This window comes from Stegastes partitus, unplaced genomic scaffold (genome assembly GCF_000690725.1).
Source record: "Stegastes partitus isolate 25-593 unplaced genomic scaffold, Stegastes_partitus-1.0.2 Scaffold2090, whole genome shotgun sequence".
Lineage (NCBI taxonomy): Eukaryota > Metazoa > Chordata > Actinopteri > Pomacentridae > Stegastes > Stegastes partitus.
The window spans coordinates 9,666-31,158 of NW_007579821.1; the positions used below are offsets into that span (position 1 = coordinate 9,666).

General features: G+C 43.9%; 2 protein-coding genes across 2 annotated transcripts in view; one reads left to right on the forward strand and one right to left on the reverse strand.

Annotated features, from left to right (window-relative positions):
* Window positions 1-631: 631 nt before the first annotated feature.
* Window positions 632-5,523, forward strand: LOC103373877 (creatine kinase M-type-like). Its single transcript, XM_008303883.1, has 9 exons — window positions 632-721; window positions 2,354-2,466; window positions 2,646-2,742; window positions 2,983-3,137; window positions 3,394-3,526; window positions 3,629-3,800; window positions 4,300-4,423; window positions 4,539-4,728; window positions 4,944-5,523. The coding sequence occupies exons 2-9, from the start codon at window positions 2,374-2,376 to the stop codon at window positions 5,120-5,122; spliced, it is 1,143 nt and encodes a 380-aa protein (XP_008302105.1). The 5' UTR covers window positions 632-721; window positions 2,354-2,373; the 3' UTR covers window positions 5,123-5,523.
* Window positions 5,524-5,671: 148 nt separating this feature from the next.
* The window catches only part of LOC103373878 (MAP/microtubule affinity-regulating kinase 4-like), a 58,430-nt gene continuing 42,608 nt past the window's right edge, over window positions 5,672-21,493 (reverse strand). The window contains exons 14-17 of the mRNA XM_008303884.1: window positions 21,212-21,315; window positions 17,678-17,956; window positions 10,965-11,009; window positions 5,672-8,839 (exon numbers count right to left, since the gene is read on the reverse strand). Coding sequence (XP_008302106.1) covers window positions 8,506-8,839; window positions 10,965-11,009; window positions 17,678-17,956; window positions 21,212-21,315 — 762 coding nt within the window. The 3' untranslated portion in view covers window positions 5,672-8,505. The remainder of the gene's footprint in view (window positions 8,840-10,964; window positions 11,010-17,677; window positions 17,957-21,211; window positions 21,316-21,493) is intronic.

The following is a 21,493-nucleotide window of genomic DNA, read 5'->3' on the forward strand; positions in this document are numbered from 1 at the left end:
GACCGACACGAGGCAGCACACGGTGTACAAACTACGTCAAACAGATATTCTTTAAAACTTAAGTATGATTAAATTCAAACACGTTTTTTTCTTAATTTTTAAAGTGTTTAAGGGTTTTTTTCTTTCTTTTTGAAGGCTGCAATGGAATTTCAGTTTCATTCATTTGTTATTTAATTCATGTTGGGTTTTTATTTTGCACTCTTTATAATAAAATGTCCATTATTGCTGCATTTTGCACGACATTGTGATTTTGACATTTGCTCTCTTGATCTACTTTCTACATTTACTGTCACTCTGGGCAAGGTTAAAGCATTTGCTAGTGCCTCCCCGTTAATCTAACTCTACTACAATGCAAACAGGACACTGCGTGCATTTAATCCTTGTATGTTTGAGGACGTTTTCCTAAAATGTTCTTTCCTGCAGGCTGCCATAAAGCCGCTCGCAGAAGGTGAAAGGTTGGACCGGGCGGCTGCAGCTGTTGCCTTGTCTCTCGTCTCGAGTGTTGTGTGATGTTCGTTCTTTCCTTTTAGAAACTCAACCGGGCACAGAAGACCCCCTGCGACCAATCAAATGAGGGGACCCCAGGCCCAGTCAGCCAATGGGGACAGAGGTCTGGGTATAAATACTTAAGTCCATCACCTGGCAGAGTTGGGCAACCCCTACACTTTGTGGACAGGATCTGATCCCGGGATCTGTTACCTCTTTCTTTTCTCCTAAGCAGGTAAAAAGCAACTCAATGCTTTAGTTAGTCTTTTTGATAATTTCACGGGGAACATTGTGGTGGTTTTTACATTTAACTATGGACTAGTACCTCTTCCTGACCAAACATCATGACAACAAAATTGCCTTATAAGGGAAACCAAAAATCTGACAGATTCCACTCCACTGGTCAACTCTGAGCCGAGAAAACTGAATGAATTGAATTTGCTTCTTACATTTCCATCTTGGATTCCTGTGAAGCTTTGTGCATTTTTCCTGACAAAGAAGTTACTAAAATCTACTTTGATCGCTCTTCAGTCGATGCACACTGTAGGCTGAAATGCATTTTTTTCTTTGAACGTCTTGACGCTCTTGGAGACGGTTGGTAACAGTCTGCTGACTAAAGCGTAGCTAAGTATGCAGCAGTGTAGTGTCACTCCAACAGTTGTGGCTATCTATCAGCTGTTGCTGATGCCAGCAGAACAGACTTGAGGTGTGTCTTTGAATAGTTTAGGAGCGCTTGATTTAGTCATGGGACTTGTGGAGCCATCCGTGAGGCACGCAGGCTCTGACCTTTCGGTGCACCAGGTGTCGTCGATCTACTGCACCTCCACTGACTGACACAACCGACTTCTGACCTCTGCCTGAAGGAGATCACCTCTGGCTCCTAAATACATACAGAAAAATGGCTAGCAGTTCAGGAAATGTACTCCTGAGTCGACCCGACTGATTCTGCAGCTTCGTTCCCGCTTTAGATTGAGAAATTTGTTGAAGTCGCTTCTGTTTAGGTACTGAAATGTTAAATTCCAAAAGTTTTGCAACAGAAGATGTGCATTGAAATACACAGCATTGATTTACTTGTTTCTTTTTCATACACTTACAGCTTAAATAGCACATAGAAGGTAAAAAAAAAACAGACCAAAGGAGGTGAGGCAAGTTATTAGAAGATGCATTAGCTTTTTGTGCTGTTTTTCAGTTAATTCAAAACTGTTCTTACTTCTAATGCTCCTTGCAGTCTTTTGTGTCACATGGTAGTTCTGTCACTAAGTTAGCATTGGGCTGAATGGAGCGAATAGAAAATCATTCATCATACTGTGCTGGAGACTCCCTGCAGAGGTGGGAGGGGTGCAGGACAAGCCGTCTATTTATAACCCTTGCTGTGAAGGGAAGACAGGTGGTGAGACATTCAGACATTCAGAGAAACAGGACAGCAGCGAGGAAAGCATGTAGGCAGCACAGCTGACAGAGAGAGAGAGAGAGAAAGAGGGGGGATGAGACAGTCAGAAGAGGAGGAAAAAAGTAAGAAAGAAAGTCAGAAAAGGGAAGAAAGTCAGAATGAGAAGGTGCCTCCTCTTCACCAGAAGACTCATAGACAAGGCACTTGAAAAACTTGGAGAAATTCCAGACAAAAAACACGGTATGCATTACTTTCCAACTGCAGCAGATGAACATCAGATGACAAATACGTATCCTAGCTTGCAAAACTATTAAATCCAATTCTCAAAGCTCTTCTGATGTACGACACTCAGGACAAAAGTGACCCGATACTGCACGGTTCTGCATAAAATCCTAAACATGCAGTCTTAAAATCCTACAATAATTACAGATGCAGTGAAATAACACCTCGTCTCCACTTTGTCTCACCTCCTCTCAGACGGAGTAAGAAACGCAACCATGACGAAGAACGTGCACAACGACTACAAGATGAAGTTCACTCTGGACGACGAGTTCCCAGATCTGTCTCTGCACAACAACCACATGGCCAAGGTACAAGTCCTGCTCCGACGCCATCTAAACATGTTTCAACATGAGCTGACTGAGGCTTATTCAAGGCATCACTATTCTGTCCACATTCTAAAAAGCAAAAATGTTTTTAATGCTACTTTTGGAATGACCTCTAAAGGAATGCGTAATTTCTCACCTGCACCATGCGTCTTCTGTTTTAGGTGCTGAACAAGGACATCTACGGCAAGCTGAGGGGAAAGTCCACCCCCAGTGGCTTCACCGTGGATGACGTCATCCAGACTGGTGTTGACAACCCTGGTAAGAAGGAGAGAGTCGTCGGCGTAGAGTTAAACAAACCAGCAAAGATAGGGTTTGAGGAGACTTAAATTAAAATAGCAAAGTGTGAGTTATTCGTATTGACCTGAAAGATGAGACGTTTTAATTGCAACATACAGGGACAAGACGACCTTACATTCAATACAGCAATATGCCAGAACCAAAAATCCACTCACTGCAATCAGTGTTACCAAACTCCTCATCCTGCGTCTTGTCCACAAGGTCACCCCTTCATCATGACCGTCGGCTGCGTTGCCGGTGATGAGGAGTCCTACGAGGTCTTCAAGGAGCTGCTGGACCCCATCATCTCCGACCGTCATGGCGGCTACAAGCCCACCGACAAGCATCAGACCGACCTGAACTTCGAGAACCTGAAGGTGAAGACATGCATGGCTGTTATAGATTGTGTTTAAAGTCAAAATAGATAACTGGCTAGATAAAGTTAAGCAGTTAACCAGTTCTCTGAGGCAACACACTTCAAACATTTATCAGCAGGTGGAATAATATGCCAGCCCTACCTCACTGGCAGAGTGGAAAAAATGTGAAGAAAATGTAGAGATAAAGGGGAGATATCCAAACCAATGGCTCCAATATAATAACAATAATAACGTGTTGTTTGTCTGCCCCACACAGGGAGGTGATGACCTGGACCCCAACTACGTGCTGTCCAGCCGTGTTCGTACCGGCCGCAGCATCAAGGGATTCACCCTGCCCCCCCACAACAGCCGTGGAGAGCGCAGAGCCATTCAGAAGCTGTCCATTGAGGGTGAATGCCAAACCGCTAACAATAAGACCGATATCTGTAGAACACAGGACGTCATGTTCAGAGACTGACTTCCTTTCTCTGTGCACCTGTCTCTATCGTCAGCCCTGTCCAGCCTGGAGGGCGAGTTCAAGGGAAAGTACTACCCCCTGGACGGCATGACCGACGCCGAGCAGGAGCAGCTGATCGCTGACCACTTCCTGTTTGACAAGCCCGTGTCCCCCCTGCTGACCTGCGCCGGTATGGCCCGTGACTGGCCCGACGCCAGAGGCATCTGGTGAGAAACTCTGACGAGGATGTGGTTTAACCACAGCTCCCATGCTTTAAAAAGCAAAAGGGTGATCAGACGTGCTACAACCAACCGTAAAAACAGCTTTTGTGTGTCTATTTAAACACAAAAAGACAGAAATAAACAACCGCCCTCTGAGCTAAAATCCCCCATCTGCCCCTTTGTGTACAAACCCCTGAAACTATCACCATCTGTCTCTTTCTAGCAAAGCCATAGTATGAAAAGCCTGATTATTCCTGTTTTCAAACATCTGTTGAAGTGTGTCATGATTCCCACAGCTGCAGCGTTCACTGTCTCTCCTGTAAATCCGCCGCTGTGTAGCTCAGCGGGTCGGATAATTCACGTTATCAGGGCCACACAAACTATAAATCTACCAGTATTTTTTAACCAAAACTGTAAATGATACTCGTGCAGCGTTGTCGTATCAAGGTTCTGGCTTGTGAACATTTTCTGCTGCGTGTAAATTGAGCACATTTTCTTCCTGCAGGCACAACGACAACAAGACCTTCCTGGTCTGGGTGAACGAGGAGGATCATCTGCGTGTCATCTCCATGCAGAAGGGAGGCAACATGAAGGAGGTCTTCAGACGCTTCTGCGTTGGCCTGCAGAAGGTAATTCACAAAAACAGACTTTCACTTTATGCACATACTTAGCTAAACACAATTCAGTTCTGTGCTTGATTAGCAACTGCAACTATTATATTTCAACTTACTCTTCGCTGGTCAGATTGAGGAGATCTTCAAGAAGCACAACCACGGCTTCATGTGGAACGAGCATCTGGGCTACATCCTGACCTGCCCCTCCAACCTGGGAACCGGCCTGCGTGGTGGTGTCCACGTCAAGCTGCCCAAGCTCAGCACACACGCCAAGTTCGAGGAGATCCTGACCAGGCTGCGTCTGCAGAAGCGTGGCACAGGTACTGAAAAACAGCTGTTTGTTACGTTTTTGTTTTGAAGGTCAGGTGTGTATTTCCACGTTCGTAGGTTTCCTCATTGCAGGAAAAGCACGTGTGGCTGGATTGAGTCTTCATTTTCTTACCCGGCTCTGCCTCTGAGATTCAGTTCTCTCTGGAGATGATGTGCACCATGTGAGAGGATGGAGGTCTGAGTTTCATTCTTCCTCTCCGACCAGGTGGCGTGGACACAGCCTCCGTGGGTGGCGTGTTCGACATCTCCAACGCTGACCGTCTGGGCTCCTCTGAGGTGTACCAGGTCCAGCTGGTGGTTGACGGCGTCAAGCTGATGGTTGAGATGGAGAAGAAGCTCGAGAAGGGAGAGTCCATCGATGGCATGATCCCCGCCCAGAAGTAAAGTGGACAGACAACCCATGACCGAATGACTGTCTGTGTTTGTTTTTTTTTTACATTATAAAAAAATGAACGGTAGCCGTGTTGTAAAGTTATCTTACTGGTTTCGGCCGACTGGCTACTTTCTGCTTTCTTCTTTCCGTCAAAAGACACTCCACTTTTCTTTCTCCTTTCTCCTTCCTTTCTTACTTCTGTTAAACTTATTTTTTTCCTGCTTTTTCTTTGGTTCCTCTTTCTGATTTCCTTTAACTTTAAACATCTCTCTCCCCGTTCTCTCTGTAACATCCTGGGATCAATCCATGCATAGTCTGGTCGTGGCTATGTGTGCGCACCGAAGAAAAACTTTTTTTTTTTGGTTGTAAATTACAACTGGACTATTAAATGATGCCCCATTTGACAATCAAACTTTCTCCTTTATGTTTTCTTTTGCAACTGTGTGTAGTTTTGCTTACATAAAAAGATATAATACATTTTAACACGAGCACACGTAAACAAAACCATTGAAAACTCGTAGTTTTTGCTGCACGTTACGGAGAAAAAAATGGACACAAAATATGAAAGAGGTTGAAAGTCTTTATTTTTGTGTCACACATTATTTCCTAGGAGACATGCAGGATTGCAGGTCGATCATTTCCGTAATTTCAGCCCATAAGTTAAGTTTTATTGATAACAGCGACGGCTTCAAACACACTATACAACAGAACTGTAGCCTTAAAGCGTGGCCCTAACCGTATCTAGAGAACAGCCTCGATGGGGGAGAGGGAAGAGGCACAGTTGTACACAAAAAAAAATAAAGTTTAAAAAAATAAAAATAAAAAGCAAAACTAGCCCTAAATCACAGCTTCACATTTTCAGACAGTGGTGGACACCCGCTGCAGCTCAAATCTCCCATCAAACAGTTAAATCCCGTCGTAAAGATCACAAGTCTGCTGTAACATCGAACTCTTTTTTTTTTTTTCTCCCCATATCAGTGTTTCGTTAGACGCTGCATACTTCGAAAGTTATAATTGCTTGGCTTTACAGAGTTACAATATAAGTACAACCTTTCTGATTTTGAAGTTGTCAGTGTCAATGCAGCAGAAAACATGTTCGACGTAGCACTTGGTGGACTCTGAGTGTGTTTGTTAAATCTTTGTAGCTTGGTTTCGCGATGAGCATAAAAGTGCTTTTACAAAAGAAAGAAATGAAACTTCTTAAGGGTCGATCGAGGTGACATTCCCGTCTTAAACCGGCTGCCTCATCGCCGCGCGGCGGCGGCTTGACGAGGCAGGGGGTCTGATTGGTTAACAGTCATAAACGTCGTACAACAATACTTGAATCTGATTGGTCAACAGTCAAAATTCTCTGCAGCGCTGCAGTCTGATTGGTGAACGTTGGGAGAGTCTACAGTTTGCATGTCGAGGTTAGAAACACAAAGCGAACGTTATACCGGACAAATGAAAAGCAAACCTTTACAGGTCGTTGACATTTGGTCCTGGTGCATCAGATAAACACGTTATTTGTACCTCAGTTTACCCAATTTAACACTGAAACCAAATGGCACCAAGAAACCACAGCTGGTTTCACGATGGAAAGCAAAGACACCATTGTAGGTATGTGAAGCGAAACAAAATGAAAAAAGGCATTCAGAATTATTCTCCATAAAATTAGTTGCAGAAAAAAGTACAGATTGTTTAAAAACTCTGCCAGTACAGTTCAGTGAAATACTGGCGAAAAAGCAAAAAAAAAAAAAAGTGCTCAATCATTTCAACAACATACCAGCAATATCAAAAATAATAATAATAAAAAAGGAATCAAACAAGGAGCCCTGTTAGGTTTTAATCGATGCTTATTCAAGTGTTGCTTCTTGGCTTCGCGGCTGTATTGCACTACACTCAACGACGCGATGGCTTTCTGACAGACTGTGATATTTTAATGTCAAAGTGCTACCAGAAGAACGACTGTTCAACTCCTCCGTTTGCTCTGAACCAGTACGAGCTACAGTAATCAAGAGAGTGGGAAGAAGAGGTCCAACAATTATTAGATCAAATCAATCTGCGATGAAGAAAACTTTAAGGTCGCCCGTTAAGAAGTTCTGCCCGTCTGAGCTTTTTAGTGGATCAGGTTTGTAAAGTATGTCTGCACTGGATTCGCAGGATTAAAACTTTTTGTATTTTCACACTTTGTTAAATTACCATCACATGAGGTTAACAGAAGGATCAGTAAAGGCTGTTTTCAACCACGCTCAGCGAAAGCACACGACACGTGCTGAAAACTTTCACCAACATGTTCATTTTTTGTTTGGAAATTTGCTGTAGCTTAAATGTATTTAGTTAAATTATTCACTTTAACTGAAAATGAGTTTAACGGCAGATTAGTGTCATAAAGGTGTGTTCTGATCGGGCTGCTGCTCAGGTGAACAAAGTGGTGCAGACTGAGGCATCACGCTGTGTAAGAAAACACAAAATGAATTCTTTGAACCATCAAAAAGCTTTTTAATGGTCAGTTTTTTTGGAAAGGGCTTTCACTTTCTAATAACCGGTTGAACATGAGTATTCGTGAGGAGCATATTTGCGCTCAAATGAACTACAGTGTCCAGTAAGAAGCTCGACTGCTGGCTGTCAAAACGCCGGACAGCCGGCAGAGGAGCAAACATGCTAACGGCGTGAAACACGTCAAAATCCAACTGAGCAGAAACATGGATTCTGTGAATGTTTGGGCAGGAATTCAGTGATGCTTGATGCTCCGTTTGGTCTGTCACAAGTCTCTGCATTTCTGCATGTCTCCCTCTAGAGGCCGGAGGTCAGACTGAGCCCTCGCTACTTAAATATGTGACTTCCAATAGTGACAACAGATGTCAAACGTCTGCCCGTTTCAAAAGCGTTAAAGAAAGAAAATAAACTTAATACACACAAACAAAATTAAAACATTTCTTTAAATAGCAGCTCTTTAAAAAGGAATGATGACAAATATGATACAATAGGAACAACAACGTCAACAACAACAACTCATCGCTCTCCATCATTCTCAGCAACCATCCGCATCATCATCAAATATGAAATCATGAAAAACAAACAAAAAAAACAACAGTTCATCTCCAAGGGCTCATTTAATGTGGAGGTGGTGGCATGTGTTAAGCAGGGGTCGTAGGTCACTGACAGCTCCAACGTCAAGGGTCATCGTAAGTCAGCCGACGGCGGCCAATCTGTGCATCCGTTTGTCTGGCTGTGATTGGTGGCATCAGAAGAAGAGGGTCTTTGGCGGAGGTGAGGCATCGCTAGCCACATCAGATGAGGTGGAGCCCAGGAAGGAAGAGAAGGCGGCGATGGCTTCTGCCCCTCCTCTTCGTCCCTCCTCATCCCTCAACCTGTCCTGTCTGTCATCAATCTGCCCCACCTCCGGTCGTCCTCAGAGCTCCAGCTCCTTGGACACTTTGGTGGCGATGTCTCTGAAGGCTAACGGTGCCCCCCACAGGCGCTTGAACCTCACGCCGCTGCTCTGGCCCAGCCCGCTGGGCAGCTGGCAGACCTCGGCCTCGAAGGCCACTCGGGCGCCGGCTGCTCCGTGGGTGCAGGACAGCAGGAAAGGCCCGGCCAGGTGGACCTGGCAGCCGCAGCCCTGCGCCGCCTCACGCAGCGCGAGCACCACCTCGGCCGGGTCGCGGGGGCTCCGCACCCTCACATCCCAGCCGCATCGGGGGGTCCGGGGCTCGGCCGCTTTCTGATGCCCAGATAGATGGCGACTGCAAGAGGAGGGAGGGAGGGAGGGGGGAGGCGACGCAAATGGAGGAGGACATATGGGAGGGTTTATAGATGGAGGGGTGAGGTTGATGTGGGAGGGTTAAACAAAAACCAACATAGGAGGTGAGGATGGGAGGTCAGATATAAAAGTAGGAGACGAACACGTTCAAGGATGATGGAGTTCATGTTTGGGGGAGATGGATGTGAGGACAAGTGAATGAATGTGTGGTTGTGAATGTGTGAGTGGTGAGGGGGAGGGGAGAAGAAGAAAAACAGTTAGTATCATACATGACTGGAGTCTGATTCCCAGAACACACACACCTAAATGTGTATTATCTAGTCTTATTATTATGCTAAAAAATAAGCAAATTAAACCCACCTGAAACCTATTCATCTTATGAATAGTAAGGGTCAAGTTGTGACTTTATACTTCAGTACTAGCTAATAACTAACATGCTACACACACATGTTCAGAAAATGTTTCTAACATGCTAAACAGATTTACACTCTTCACAGTTCAGCTAACACCACATCTCAACACATCAACCTGCTGAATGAAAACTATTATAACGTTTTTCTTTTCTGTAAATCCATCATCTTAGTTCTACTTGCAGGGATCACAGACATGTCTACAGACACACCACAGTCTGTCAGATAACCACAACCTGCTGCTGCTGCTGGTTTACCTGCTGTTTTTAACCTGAGACTGGACTGGAGCAGCTGAGGCTGAGAGGAAGGACAAGATCTTCAGCAACAAGCTCAGACTCATAACTCTGAAATTAATCTACAGAGAGATCGATAGCGCTTCTATAATTTATGTTGCAGTGGTTTCACGCTGCTTCAAAGGGGCTTTTGTTGAGTGTTTGGCACGTAACCTAGAAATAATACAAACAAGGCCCGACAGCGATTAAAAAAAGAAAAAAAAAGAAGTGCTCGTCATGGTTAATTCTAGTTAAAGTGTTCGGCTTTAATCTTTAATCGGAGTGTCTCTGCATTATTAATACGGTGAGATGCTCGGCTGCCTAAACACTGTTGTATGTGACTGTAGTCCATGTAAAGAGTAAACAGGAATTAACTCTGTGCACCAAAATAAAAGCTCTCAGATAAACGACGGAAATCATTTACTCCATCATGCAGTGTTTTCAGGTTACAGATATATGTAGAACTACAGCAAACGGGTGATAAATAATCATTAAAATTAAATGTTCTTGATGCCGATTAGCTCTTTTTTTTATAAGATCTGACATGAAGCAGTATTTCTTTTCTGTTTAATGAGAATGTTTGTAAGTAAATGACTACATATGGTGCCTTTTATTTTATTTTATTTCCTTATGTCCGCAGTAAATGTAATAAAAAATAGAAAATCACCTCATTTGAATGTTTACACGTGAACAAAATGACTCAAGATCTGTGCTGGATTTATAATCCAGCTCCCGCTTTGGACCAAATTCAAAAGTGTGACCGCACGATGATTTACGAGCTGATCGGAATTAAAAAACATTAGGTGTTAATTACACACCAGTGTGATTGCTGTGATTCTCTGTTTGTAATTTATACCTCGTACTGGTTAAACTGGATCAGATGAGTCAGTCTGTAAAGACACAGAAGAACTCTGGAAAGTTCTCCCAGACGTGTGGAACAACCTACCTGCTGATAAACTGTGAGCACCGAAGAGAAGAGGATTTACACCAAATACTAATCGGATTTTTTTTTTCTTTCTTAAATTTCTTAAAAACCAATCATGACATTTTTTTTTACTTTTAGAGCTTAAACACTGGGACAGTATGTGAGTTTACACATACAGTCACAGAACAAATCTTTACTCATGTGTCGTATTAAGACGTTAAAGAATCTCCTTAACTGAGAATTTCATCAAACTGGGAACTCGTCATTGCTGCACATGACGATAAAGCCTCTGAATCCTTAATACGTCCAAATCAAGAGATTTTCCTTTATTCTAAAAGAGACTTAACAAAAGCTGTAACGCCCTCATGCACACAAAATGTGTCATCGAGGAGTAAATTAGGAACTCTAGCATCCTAATCCGCTCATATTGCGGCAGACACGTGAAATTATTCGACTGTTGCACTCCGGGTTGGGAAAAAGTAAAAAAAAACGTGAACTCACCTTGTGACCGGAGATCTGCTGATTCTCTCAGGTTCGTCTGTGACCCTCAAGAAGAAGACAAACGTATCCGTTAGGAATCAATCGGCCAATCGGCTCCTCACACAACCCACCCCCCATCCCCCCTCCACTTCCTGTTTCAGTGCACTAATGGGCAGCCACAATCTTTGTCAACCAGTCACGACACAGAACACGACAACTCATCTCCAAGTCACAGACGGATCACCGACCACCCACTACACCGAGACACCGGATGAGACGACGACGTGTCAGAGTCACCGACAAAACAGGTGAGGAGGGTAAACGAATGCAGAGGGGGGTGGATCTGGACTTGACAGACAGACAGTATAATGTGTGTTACAGTGACGCACACAAACACAAATCTGATGCTGGTACGAGCACAAGTTAGTGAAAACGCTGGAGATCTGATGGGATAAGGTTTCACAACTCCTTCTGTCATTTGCATTTCACAGTTTTTGTTAGCTACGGTTTGTTAAACAACAATAGGTAGCAGCGAACATCATCCCTCAGCATTAATAAACACGAGAAACTGTTCCATTATGACCCTAAAACACTGAAGACAACTCTGGATCCCGTGCCTGTATATCGACACTACACATATTTTAAAACCCCACATGTGACCGTAGTTTATTTTATAAGGAACCTAAAGTAGATTTGCCCAATCGGCATCCATTGTGTTGCGAATTAGTTAGGTTTGGTTGAACTTTTTTTACTCTTTCCACTCATGTGTGCACCACTTACGCTGACAACATTCCTTTCTACATTTCAGATTTGGTTGAAGATGGTTTGAAATGGTGACAAATCACTATTGAACTTAATGCACTTCCCGTCTCTGGCCACCGGGGGCTGCTGTTGCTATCTAGACCGAGGGCTTTCCCACCAACCTGGCAACCTGATCTCTTTTCCAGGAAGTAGCCTGAACCAGCAAAGCAGTGAGATTTCATTGATAGATTTTATTTTTCTTAAACCGCAAATGAAACCTATCCTAATGCGACCCCGGCTCTGACTGAGAAGCTGCTGCGGCTTTAACCAGATCTAAATAAATTGCTTCGACTGTGTGAATCAGCGTTTTGGCTGCGTCACCTCTCTTAAAATACTGGAGTCGGTGGGGTGGGGGGGGGAGAGATCCCTGCTAATCCTCACAGATAATCACTGGGATACGCCTCAGTGTTTATGAATGAATGCTATCCAAATAATGATACAGCAAATATCTGGATGGGAATTCCTGCTGGATTAGGAACACTTAACCTCATCCTGGCGACTCAGCAGTTGGCAACATACGACTCTTAACAGCATTACACGGTTAATAAGCAGGTCGCTGGGAAAATGGTGACTTTTAAGGTCATGCTGTGGAGTCTTATATCAATACAGGCCTCATGTAAACGACCTCGCCTTCTTGTCTGGGTAAAGACAGTGACTGATAACACTCCTCCCTCAGTGACCGACGCCAAGGTGCCCTTTGAGCAACACAAGTGGCATCACATCTTAACGCAAGAATGAAACGAGGGAAAATCGATGCACGTGTGTGGTGACAGACTGAACAGACTCCGGCGCTCTGACTCAGTGACTCTCTGTGTATAAACTGTAAAGTATGTGCAGCAGATTGTGCAAAGGAGGAGCCGAAAGCGAGGGAAGGAGGGAGAGAAGAGCGGAAAGTTGGAAAAGAGAAAGAGAGAGAGAGGAGAAGAAACGAAAGCAGAACAGAGGGAGAGGCAGACAGGGAGGCTAGCAGCAGTGTAACAGAACAATCTGCTTGTATCTTCAGGGAGAGCTGTGTAAGATCCCTGTTTAAGAGAAGGATAAATCCTGGTTACATAACTAATCCTGACTTAAAACGGCAGTGACGCTGGGTCAGTCAGTCAGGATGACTGTAGCGGGGTGAGGTGCTTCTTAGAAGCGTCTGCTAATGCAGAGGGTTTAAAGTGTGTGTGCCGTATACTTCTAATGCCACGGGTTCAAGCCTGCAATGCAGCAGACGGAGTTCTATTCACCTCTTGCACCATTTTACCCAGACAGGAGTTTTCACAACCTAGACTGTGCTACATCAAGAGTGTCTCTAGGTTTCCTTTGGCTTTGCCCCTGTTGAACCCCAGAGTCACACTGCAGTCCACATGACCTCATATGTACAGCAGCACACTGTGTGATAACAAAGGGAAGCTCAATCTAACCTCAGATTAGAAGAAAATGTAGAGAGAAATTGATTTACTCAATCTGAAACGAGCCAACTTATTGATTAGTTTACTGTCAGCGAGGAAATGTTGTCATAGATTAACTTTTAAGAAACAAACTTCTGTGAGTCCAGCTTCTAAATAGCTGCTGGTTTCCTTCATTTTCTGCAGCTGCTAACTGAATATTGGGGGTTATGGAAGGTTATTCTTTATGGGATAAACAGGTCGATATTGGCCAGTCACAGTAACGGCGTGTGTGTAGCCTGACATGCTATGATATATTAAAAAAATATATTATTTATTGATTTTTTTTATATATAGACCACAGCGCAGAAAAATATGTTTAGAAATAGTGTCATCACATAGTTTGTCCAGCAGACGAGAGGCCGGCGGGGCGATGACTTCACGGTAAGTTAATAAACTATGACACCATCATCTTCCCTTTTCAATATAACCGGGGCATTTATGTACATAAATAAAGAATATCAGCCCCTGAAATCGATCCCAGAATTCTTTACTCCTTAAAACTGAGTCAGTCTCACACGATTATTCAAGAAGGAAAATCACTATTAGCTGCAGCCCTCACGTATAAAGTGCACTGAAGAAGTTGCTTTATTAATAATTTACCTTTTTCAAGTCTCCCTCAGCCTAAACCACGACATCTTGTGCTCACGCTGGACTCTGGTCTCCTGATATTGCTCTAAAACATTTGGTTCTGTATCTGTTACCAATCAAACTCTTTGATGTTGGTGATTTTTGAAGGACTGATGAGAAAACTCTTCATATGTTTGACTGGAACATTTTCCATCAGACCGGCTAAAGTTGTGCACGAGAGTGTAAAAACTAAAGCGTTAATGCGCTGCACATGTCCAGCTGTTGATTTTAACGGCGGCCGAGCTGCTTCTCTCGAAAGACAGAGAACGATCCGGTTCTTCGTCGCTGCTCTTCATACTTCACCCCCTACCTCAGTCTTGTATAAAACACCAATAAAGCACCATCCCCCCACTTTCCTGTCTGTCCTGGTTTCCCTGAGACTCCCCAGCCCTGCTGCAGGACCGCTGATTTGTTAACAGCATGGGCAAACATATGGTGTTGATTACATGAGTCAGACTAGTACAGTGGAGCTGCAATAAACTCACATTCTCTGGGGAACACACAAACAAACACACACTTACAGACACGCATCTTCATCTCGGGTTGTTTGTTCTACAGTTCTACCTACAGGAGCTCAGAGAGCAGCTTCACTGCACCTGATGCTAACATTTAAAACCAGCAGAAGGAAAACTTGAATAACGTCTCCCAACAAACCAACTTTCACCCCGTTTTGTTCCAGAAAACCCAAACTGCTGTGCGGTTTGTTGGAAGCAGGTAACGGTGCCGCACCGCCTACAGCCTCTAGTGAGCGCTACAGCTTAAAGCCGAGGCAGCAGAGACACAGGCAGTTCAGACAGACAGACACTCAGGCAGACAGCTGCTGATCAGAGTTTTAGTAACACAAACACACGCTTTTGAGATAAAGCCGCTCTACAGGGAGAACAATCTGCGCAAACTGACTTAAAAATGTAATTTTAGTCACAGAATAAAGTGCGTTTAAACTGGGCCGTGACTTTCTAAGCCTCAGCTCTCGTATTCTGACTCCTAAACGTCTTTAGTCAGAGTTCATCCTTTAGCGTAAGCTTCTAAAGAGGTGCTCTGAATCTTGAGTTTGCTCTAACCCATCTCTGTCAGCTACTGAAGACACAGACCTGAGGTGGGATGAGTATTTACCACCGCAGCAAAAGGATCAGACATTATATTGTATACTGTAAAATAAGAGCTAATTTCTGCAACGCTTTTGGACTTTTAAAGACATGTTAAGTACAAATAATATGCAGCTTAATGCTTGTTTTACGAGTGGACAGCCAGAGGCAACACCACTGTTCTATCCACTTCCCGTTTCTTGATTGTATAATTAATAAAATTAAACACCCAATTTAAAAATGTATGTTTTAACCAATTAAAACAGTTGAATTCATGTTTTTAAGTCAAAGAGCATCCGGGCTGCCATCGCTAATCTGACTGAAATTCCACAAAAAAAACAGCCTCTCGTGTGCAAAATCTACCGTCGCAACGATCCCGCTTTTATTTTGAAGGTGTATAATGTCTCCTGACAACCTGCATTCAGACACAAAAACATCTTATAACTAACTGCCTGCAGCACGGAGGAGAAAATACTAAAAAGCTCCTGAAATTTAATGTCTTTTTTTTGGTGAAAATTCTCGTAGATTAATCGTAGCAACTGGACTTGCTTGAGTTCCTTGAAGGATTATTTTTCTTTAGGATGTAAGTATGTGGAACTCCCAACCAGTCAGTCAGAACTGATGAAGCCTCTTGGATGAGAGGTGGAACGTCTTCAAGGAACTCAAGCAGTTGCTACGATTAATCTACGAGATTAACCACGACCTGGACGACTGAGGATCTTCAAGGACATTTTGGAGAAAACCTTCTTTGTTTTTGAAGGATTATCTATAAGCTGCTTCTCGCTTCCAGAAGAGTAAATCGACGACATATGTGTTAATATTAAAATATGAGGAACACACTAATGACTAATGACCGTATCAGTGTTTATTATTATTTATTCATTCCATCCACTACTATTGGGAGGAGAAGTAATTAATAAAGATCACGCTTCATGTGGAAAACGTCAACAAAAACCTGGAACACATACTTTGCTCATGTTTTGTTCTAGCAACGTTCCTGTTTTAGTTCAGATGAGTCTTTTTTTTTTGAGGTCAGAACCCACGAGGTTGAACTCTGATTGGATTCCTACCTGCAGAGTAGCTTTGCCTCAGATAAAAGTTTGCATAACTAAACTCCAACCTGCAACAGACAGCGAATGAGGGACAGAGGGTATGACGGGGGCACCGGCAGGCAGGCAGACAGTCAGACGGACGGACAGAAGCAGCCAGAAAACATGGGAAAGGAAGACTTACTAACTGTTTTTGTCCCCTGTGGGAGGGTGCAGCCCGACATGGACTTGTTTGAGCTCTGACGTTTAGAAGGGTCAAGAGTGACCCTAGGAGGAGAGAGGAAGAAGAGAGAGGAGGTGAAGAGAGGAGGAGAGGAATGGAAAAAGGAAAATTAGAGTCAGAGAGACATCGAATGAGAGAAATAAAAGCAAGTGAAAGAAGGAGGTTGGGAGTGGGGAAGGAGGAGGAGGACGACACAGAATGACGGACAGTAAGAAGCACAGGTAGAAAGAAAGGAGGTAGAGAAGTACAAATTAAACAGTGTGTACTGCAGTTCAGGAGAAAAAGAAGGATAAGAGACCGGCAGGTGACTGGCAAGAGAAAGCCCAAGTTGTTAAAGAATCAAACAAACAAACAAACAAACAAACAGATAAAGCAACAATAAGCAGCCAAGAAGAACTGACTGTAAAAGACATACAGTGTGTCGACCCGACCAGCAGACCTGGGTCTAACCGGGCATCTGCCGTCTTCAGCTTTAGATTCAGGTAAAGTGCAGGTTATGCAACTGATTTCTGTTTTAGTTTACGTACTTTCCTTTAACTGCACGTGATTGGTTAATCTGTGTGTGTCCCAAAGACACCAAGACACTAAAAGCAAGACATCAGCATCACGACCACAAGACAGAATATAAGGGCACTTCATATTTCACGCTGCAAAATTCTCACTTTCTACCGTCTCTGTGTTATAATATATTGTAAGACATGTACATTTGCAGCCGCAGAAACCCCCATAACCAAATCTAAACCCTAAAAATTCAAAGTATTATCTTCTGTCCTGTTTGTCTCTGTTGTGAACCATAAAGAGCAATGTTCAAATCCAGTTGTGCACATGACAGCTGAAAGTATTTCATCTGTCCTCTTCTAATTAATCATTATATTCATGTTTCTATGGATTGATTTTATCTGCCTCTTTGCTCGTCATGTAATCGATTAATAATTGTGTTTATGCTCTGTGGACTAATTTATCCGTCTTCTTATAGTTTTGTGTGAAGCAATTACCTCGGGTACGAATTGTGCCGCACAAATAAACCTGCCTCGCCTTGTACAAGAAATACGTAATTTAATTTAACTGTCTCACGTCTTTATTTTGCATCCTGTTGACTTTCAAGCGTTGCAGGGAGCAGCTAGCAACGAGCAGAAGTCTCATGAAACACACTCTGTTAGACCCAGGTCTGACATTAAGGAGGACAAGTTCTGAAGCCTGTAAAAGCTCAATCATTAGAGAAGGAAGGCTGGTAGGTTAGTACTGGTTAAGGAAGAGACGGTGAGTGGCAGCAAGGTTAGCTAAATGATCTTTATGTACAGGCTTATAGCAAAATGAGCCACACTGGCTGCACACACGCCTATAAACAAACAGGCCTGTACAGGAAATCTGCTGTCACTTCACCAGCACTGGTTAACACATACAGCCCTCACAGATAGTTGTAAAACTCTGAATGAGTCATGAATCCTACGATCTCATTCCAACTCATAAAAACCTACGTACTCCTCGCCCTTGTTCTCCCGGCTTCTCCCCTTACCTGCGGGTCAGCTTGGAGGTGAGTTTGCTCAGCAGGTTGGAGGTGGCCCGGGTCCTGGCGTGGGGCAGCGGGCTGGCGTCGTGGGACGGCGTCGGGGACGCCGGGGGCGCGTGGGAGGGAGGCCGACGGTCCCGGATCTGCCCCCCGTGGAAAGTGCTCCTTACTGTGGATCCCCTGGAGAGGCGGGAGGAAGGCGTGGAGGACGAGGAGGAGACCCCGGAGGCGCCGGCGATGCTGTGGGTGGAGGGGGAGGCGGGGGGGAGGCGGTGGGATAGGGAGCTGGAGAGGAGGATGGGGGTGGATGCAGTTAGGATGGTTTCAGTTCAGTCGTACGAGTGCAGTAAGAAACATATTTCACATCACAGCGCCAAGTAATTTACTGCATTTTTGAATAAAGCTGAACATCTAGAGAGGAGGTCTCTGCATTTTAAATAGAATTAAAACATGCACAAGTTGCATTCATGTTAAATTAAAAATGCAGTGCTGTGCATTTTCAGTCAAACCAGCATCGATTCAAACTAAACTACATGTTCATTGTAAAGAAGGGACTTGACATGCACGGCAACAGTGACTCGCTGACGTGTTTCTGGATAAAAAAGTTGTCTTTCTATGTGGATTTGTTGGCATTAAGTACAGAATAGATAATTAACAGAATAGAACAACAGGATAAAGACGCAAAAGCCTGCTACAAACTATATTTATTTTTAAACTAACCGTTTTTTATTTCAATATTCTCCTAATTATGGATGGCTGCATCGAGAAAAATTAGCTACACAGCTTTAGCTTTGTTTTATTTACTTTGCTGACCAGATATATTTGGAGGATTTTCCTCATCAAGTGCATTTAATATTTACTACTTTCAGATTTGTCGAGAAGAAGCACGAATACAGACATGAAATGGACCATCGCTGCTCTCGCACAGGTTCATCTAAAGTCTGAAAATTCACCTAAAACGCTCCCTCTCCCTTCACGACTCTCCGCTCTCCCCTTACGTCACGTCCAATTCTTTTCCCTTCACCCAACACGCTACACTTTGTCGCACCTATGCACACGATAACACACACACACACACACACACACGCACACCTCTCCACCCCTTGACTCTATGGCTGGCTGGTGGCCTGGGGCTGCTTTTCATAACGCTCTAGATAACTCCCACACACTGGGTTCAAGTGGGGCAGAACCATTAGACGGGTCAAGTCGAAGCGCAGCCGCTGCAGAGCAAAACCGTTTAATGTCAACGCAAACTGGGGGGCACACCGGAGACGGAGGGAGGAGAAAGGGGGACGAAGAACAAAAAAAATTGACAAGCGAAAATGGTGCAAAAGTGAACCGATCCCATCCTGGACGCCATCTGTTTGACCCAATGCCCTCCGGTAGACGCTTCAGGTAAACAGCCTCTACAGCGGAGCCATGAGAGAGCTGAAGGTCTGTGACTACCAGCAGCTCAACTCAATTTAATTTATTTACTCACAGTTTACTAATATCTACACATTTGCACCTACTTCCTTTCTGCACCTTGTATTTGCCGACACGTTTTCATGCAGCTGCACCTCGTCTGTAATCTAAACCATCGCTTCTTGTTCAGCAACGTCAGGTTTATAGTTCTTAATGCACCACATAGTTTATCCCACTGTTTACATAGATACACTGGTAAATATGTTTTTTCTTCTAGATGTTTATATTTGCACATCTTCTACTGTACTGTACTGTAGGATTGCTGCGTAATTTCACACTACGCAATGAAAATAAAGTCGATAAAAGCGAGAGAAACGTGTGGATATATTCAACTTACTTGCACACAGATATTTAAAAAATAAACAAACCTATATTGTGTTTTCCTTCTCTGCTGAGTTTATCTTCATTTGTCGTCTTGGATTTGTGTCATTTTGTGTGATTCATGTCTACAAACACAGATGCTTTACGTCTCTCCTTTTTTTTTTAAACCACTATATTATAAATAATAAATCTTTCGTAGGTACATCGTTGTTAACTAGACTCGGTGTGTTCGTGCGCGTGACCGCCCCATCAGCCGCTCTGGCATGGCATCACATCGACAAGGCCTCGGAGGCAAGTGGAGGGTTATGCTGGCACAACGCCAGTCCTCACTTCATCCTGCTGCTCCCTCCTGTTCACCTCCTCTCCCGTCTCTTCAGCCCTCCCTCCTCTGCTCTCTACAGTTTTTTTTTTCCTTCCCCTCCTCATCCAATCATCCTTCCCTTGTTTAACCTGCCTGCATCCTGCACCACTGCCACTGTGGGGTGTGTCTGCTCACAGGAGACTCAAATCAAGGCTGAAACTGTCCGTTCATCAGCGCTGATTTTTTCTCTCTCTCTCTGTGCTTACTGTATTCTGCTCAAACTATTTGTACATTCATTCTCTATTACTTCCACGGAGTCTAAGATGTAAGAACTACCAGTCTCTTATCCACATGATTCACCCTCTCTGACTGGTCGCCCACCCCCTCCCCAACCCAGCCATCTGTGCAGAGAAAAATTTTACCGGAGGTCAGACGACAAAGAAAACTTCAGGCTTTTCCTCCGAGATGCAAAAAAAAAAAACAACCAACAAAGCGATAAAGAGACAGAGGGAGGGAAAACAGGCCAGCCCAGAATGAAAGCGAGAAAGAGAAAGAGAGTGACCACGGGAAAAACTGAGAGTGAGACGGAGCTCGACGAGCTCCGAGACTGACAAGCGCGCAACCATCTGTCATAACAACACACAGTTCATACTGGGCACACAAACTCGCACTCACACAAACACAGACGAGCCCACTCATGTGCAGTTTAAGCCCTTTATCCTCTCTTGAACAGACAAAATGTGTGCGAAGCAAACACCGCGGGCCAAACGCTCTCTAAGCGTCGCGCAGAAAAAAAAAAAAAGAGAGAGACGAGCTGTACCAGTCGGACCGGTTCATAAACAAACTCGTTACAGTAACATCTCACTGTGTGTTTAGAAGAAATCATTTCCTGCAGTGGGTTAAAATAACAGATTGAAATCGAGATTGTGTGATTTACGAATTAATTATTAACCGTGCACCAGATTTGTTTCCACAGAACCGAAGCGGTCGATGAGATTTTTCTCAACCCCTTTTTTAAACCTAAAGTCATTCTCAACTCAGAACGATGAAGTTTTTCAGGTTGTAAAGACACAAAATGGGGTAAAAACATAGCTGAAAATGACATTATTTGAACTGGGGTGACCAAAAATTGACAATCTTTTAATTCAAGCCTGAAACTGTGATCAGAATTAAGTGACTATTAATCCCACAGGTACAGAAAAGTGCTCTCTCACTCACATTAATGATAACAAACCCTAGTTCATGTTTACATACGGCCACTGGCTGTAATTTAAATTCATGTTTTATTACCAAACTACATAAAAAGAACCCTGCTGGGAGATGAGGAATCACCAAAACGTCTGTACGTTGAAGGATCTCAGCCACCGTGCTTGACTTTGTGAGTGAACTTTGTCATCTTAAGTACAATAAAAGCCGAACAATGAGTCGCAGACACACAGATAAGATCCTCTCACCTGTTCTCCTTGCCGTTCTGCAGCAGGGAGTGTCTGTCAGTGCTGGATCGGTCCGTGCACACGTACGTGTTCCTCCGAGTCATGGCACTGGCAGGGATGTTATTCTGGAGAAGGAGTCGTAGAAAGCACATAAATTCCCTGAAATCAATGCCGTTATGTGTGCATATGACCCCATTTCAAAACAAAGGCTTCCCTGCCTTGACCTCTGATTGCCCTGAGCTCTGCCGTCCAGAACGTTACGGAGTTAATCTGAGGTTAATCTGACGCCAACTCTTTACATCC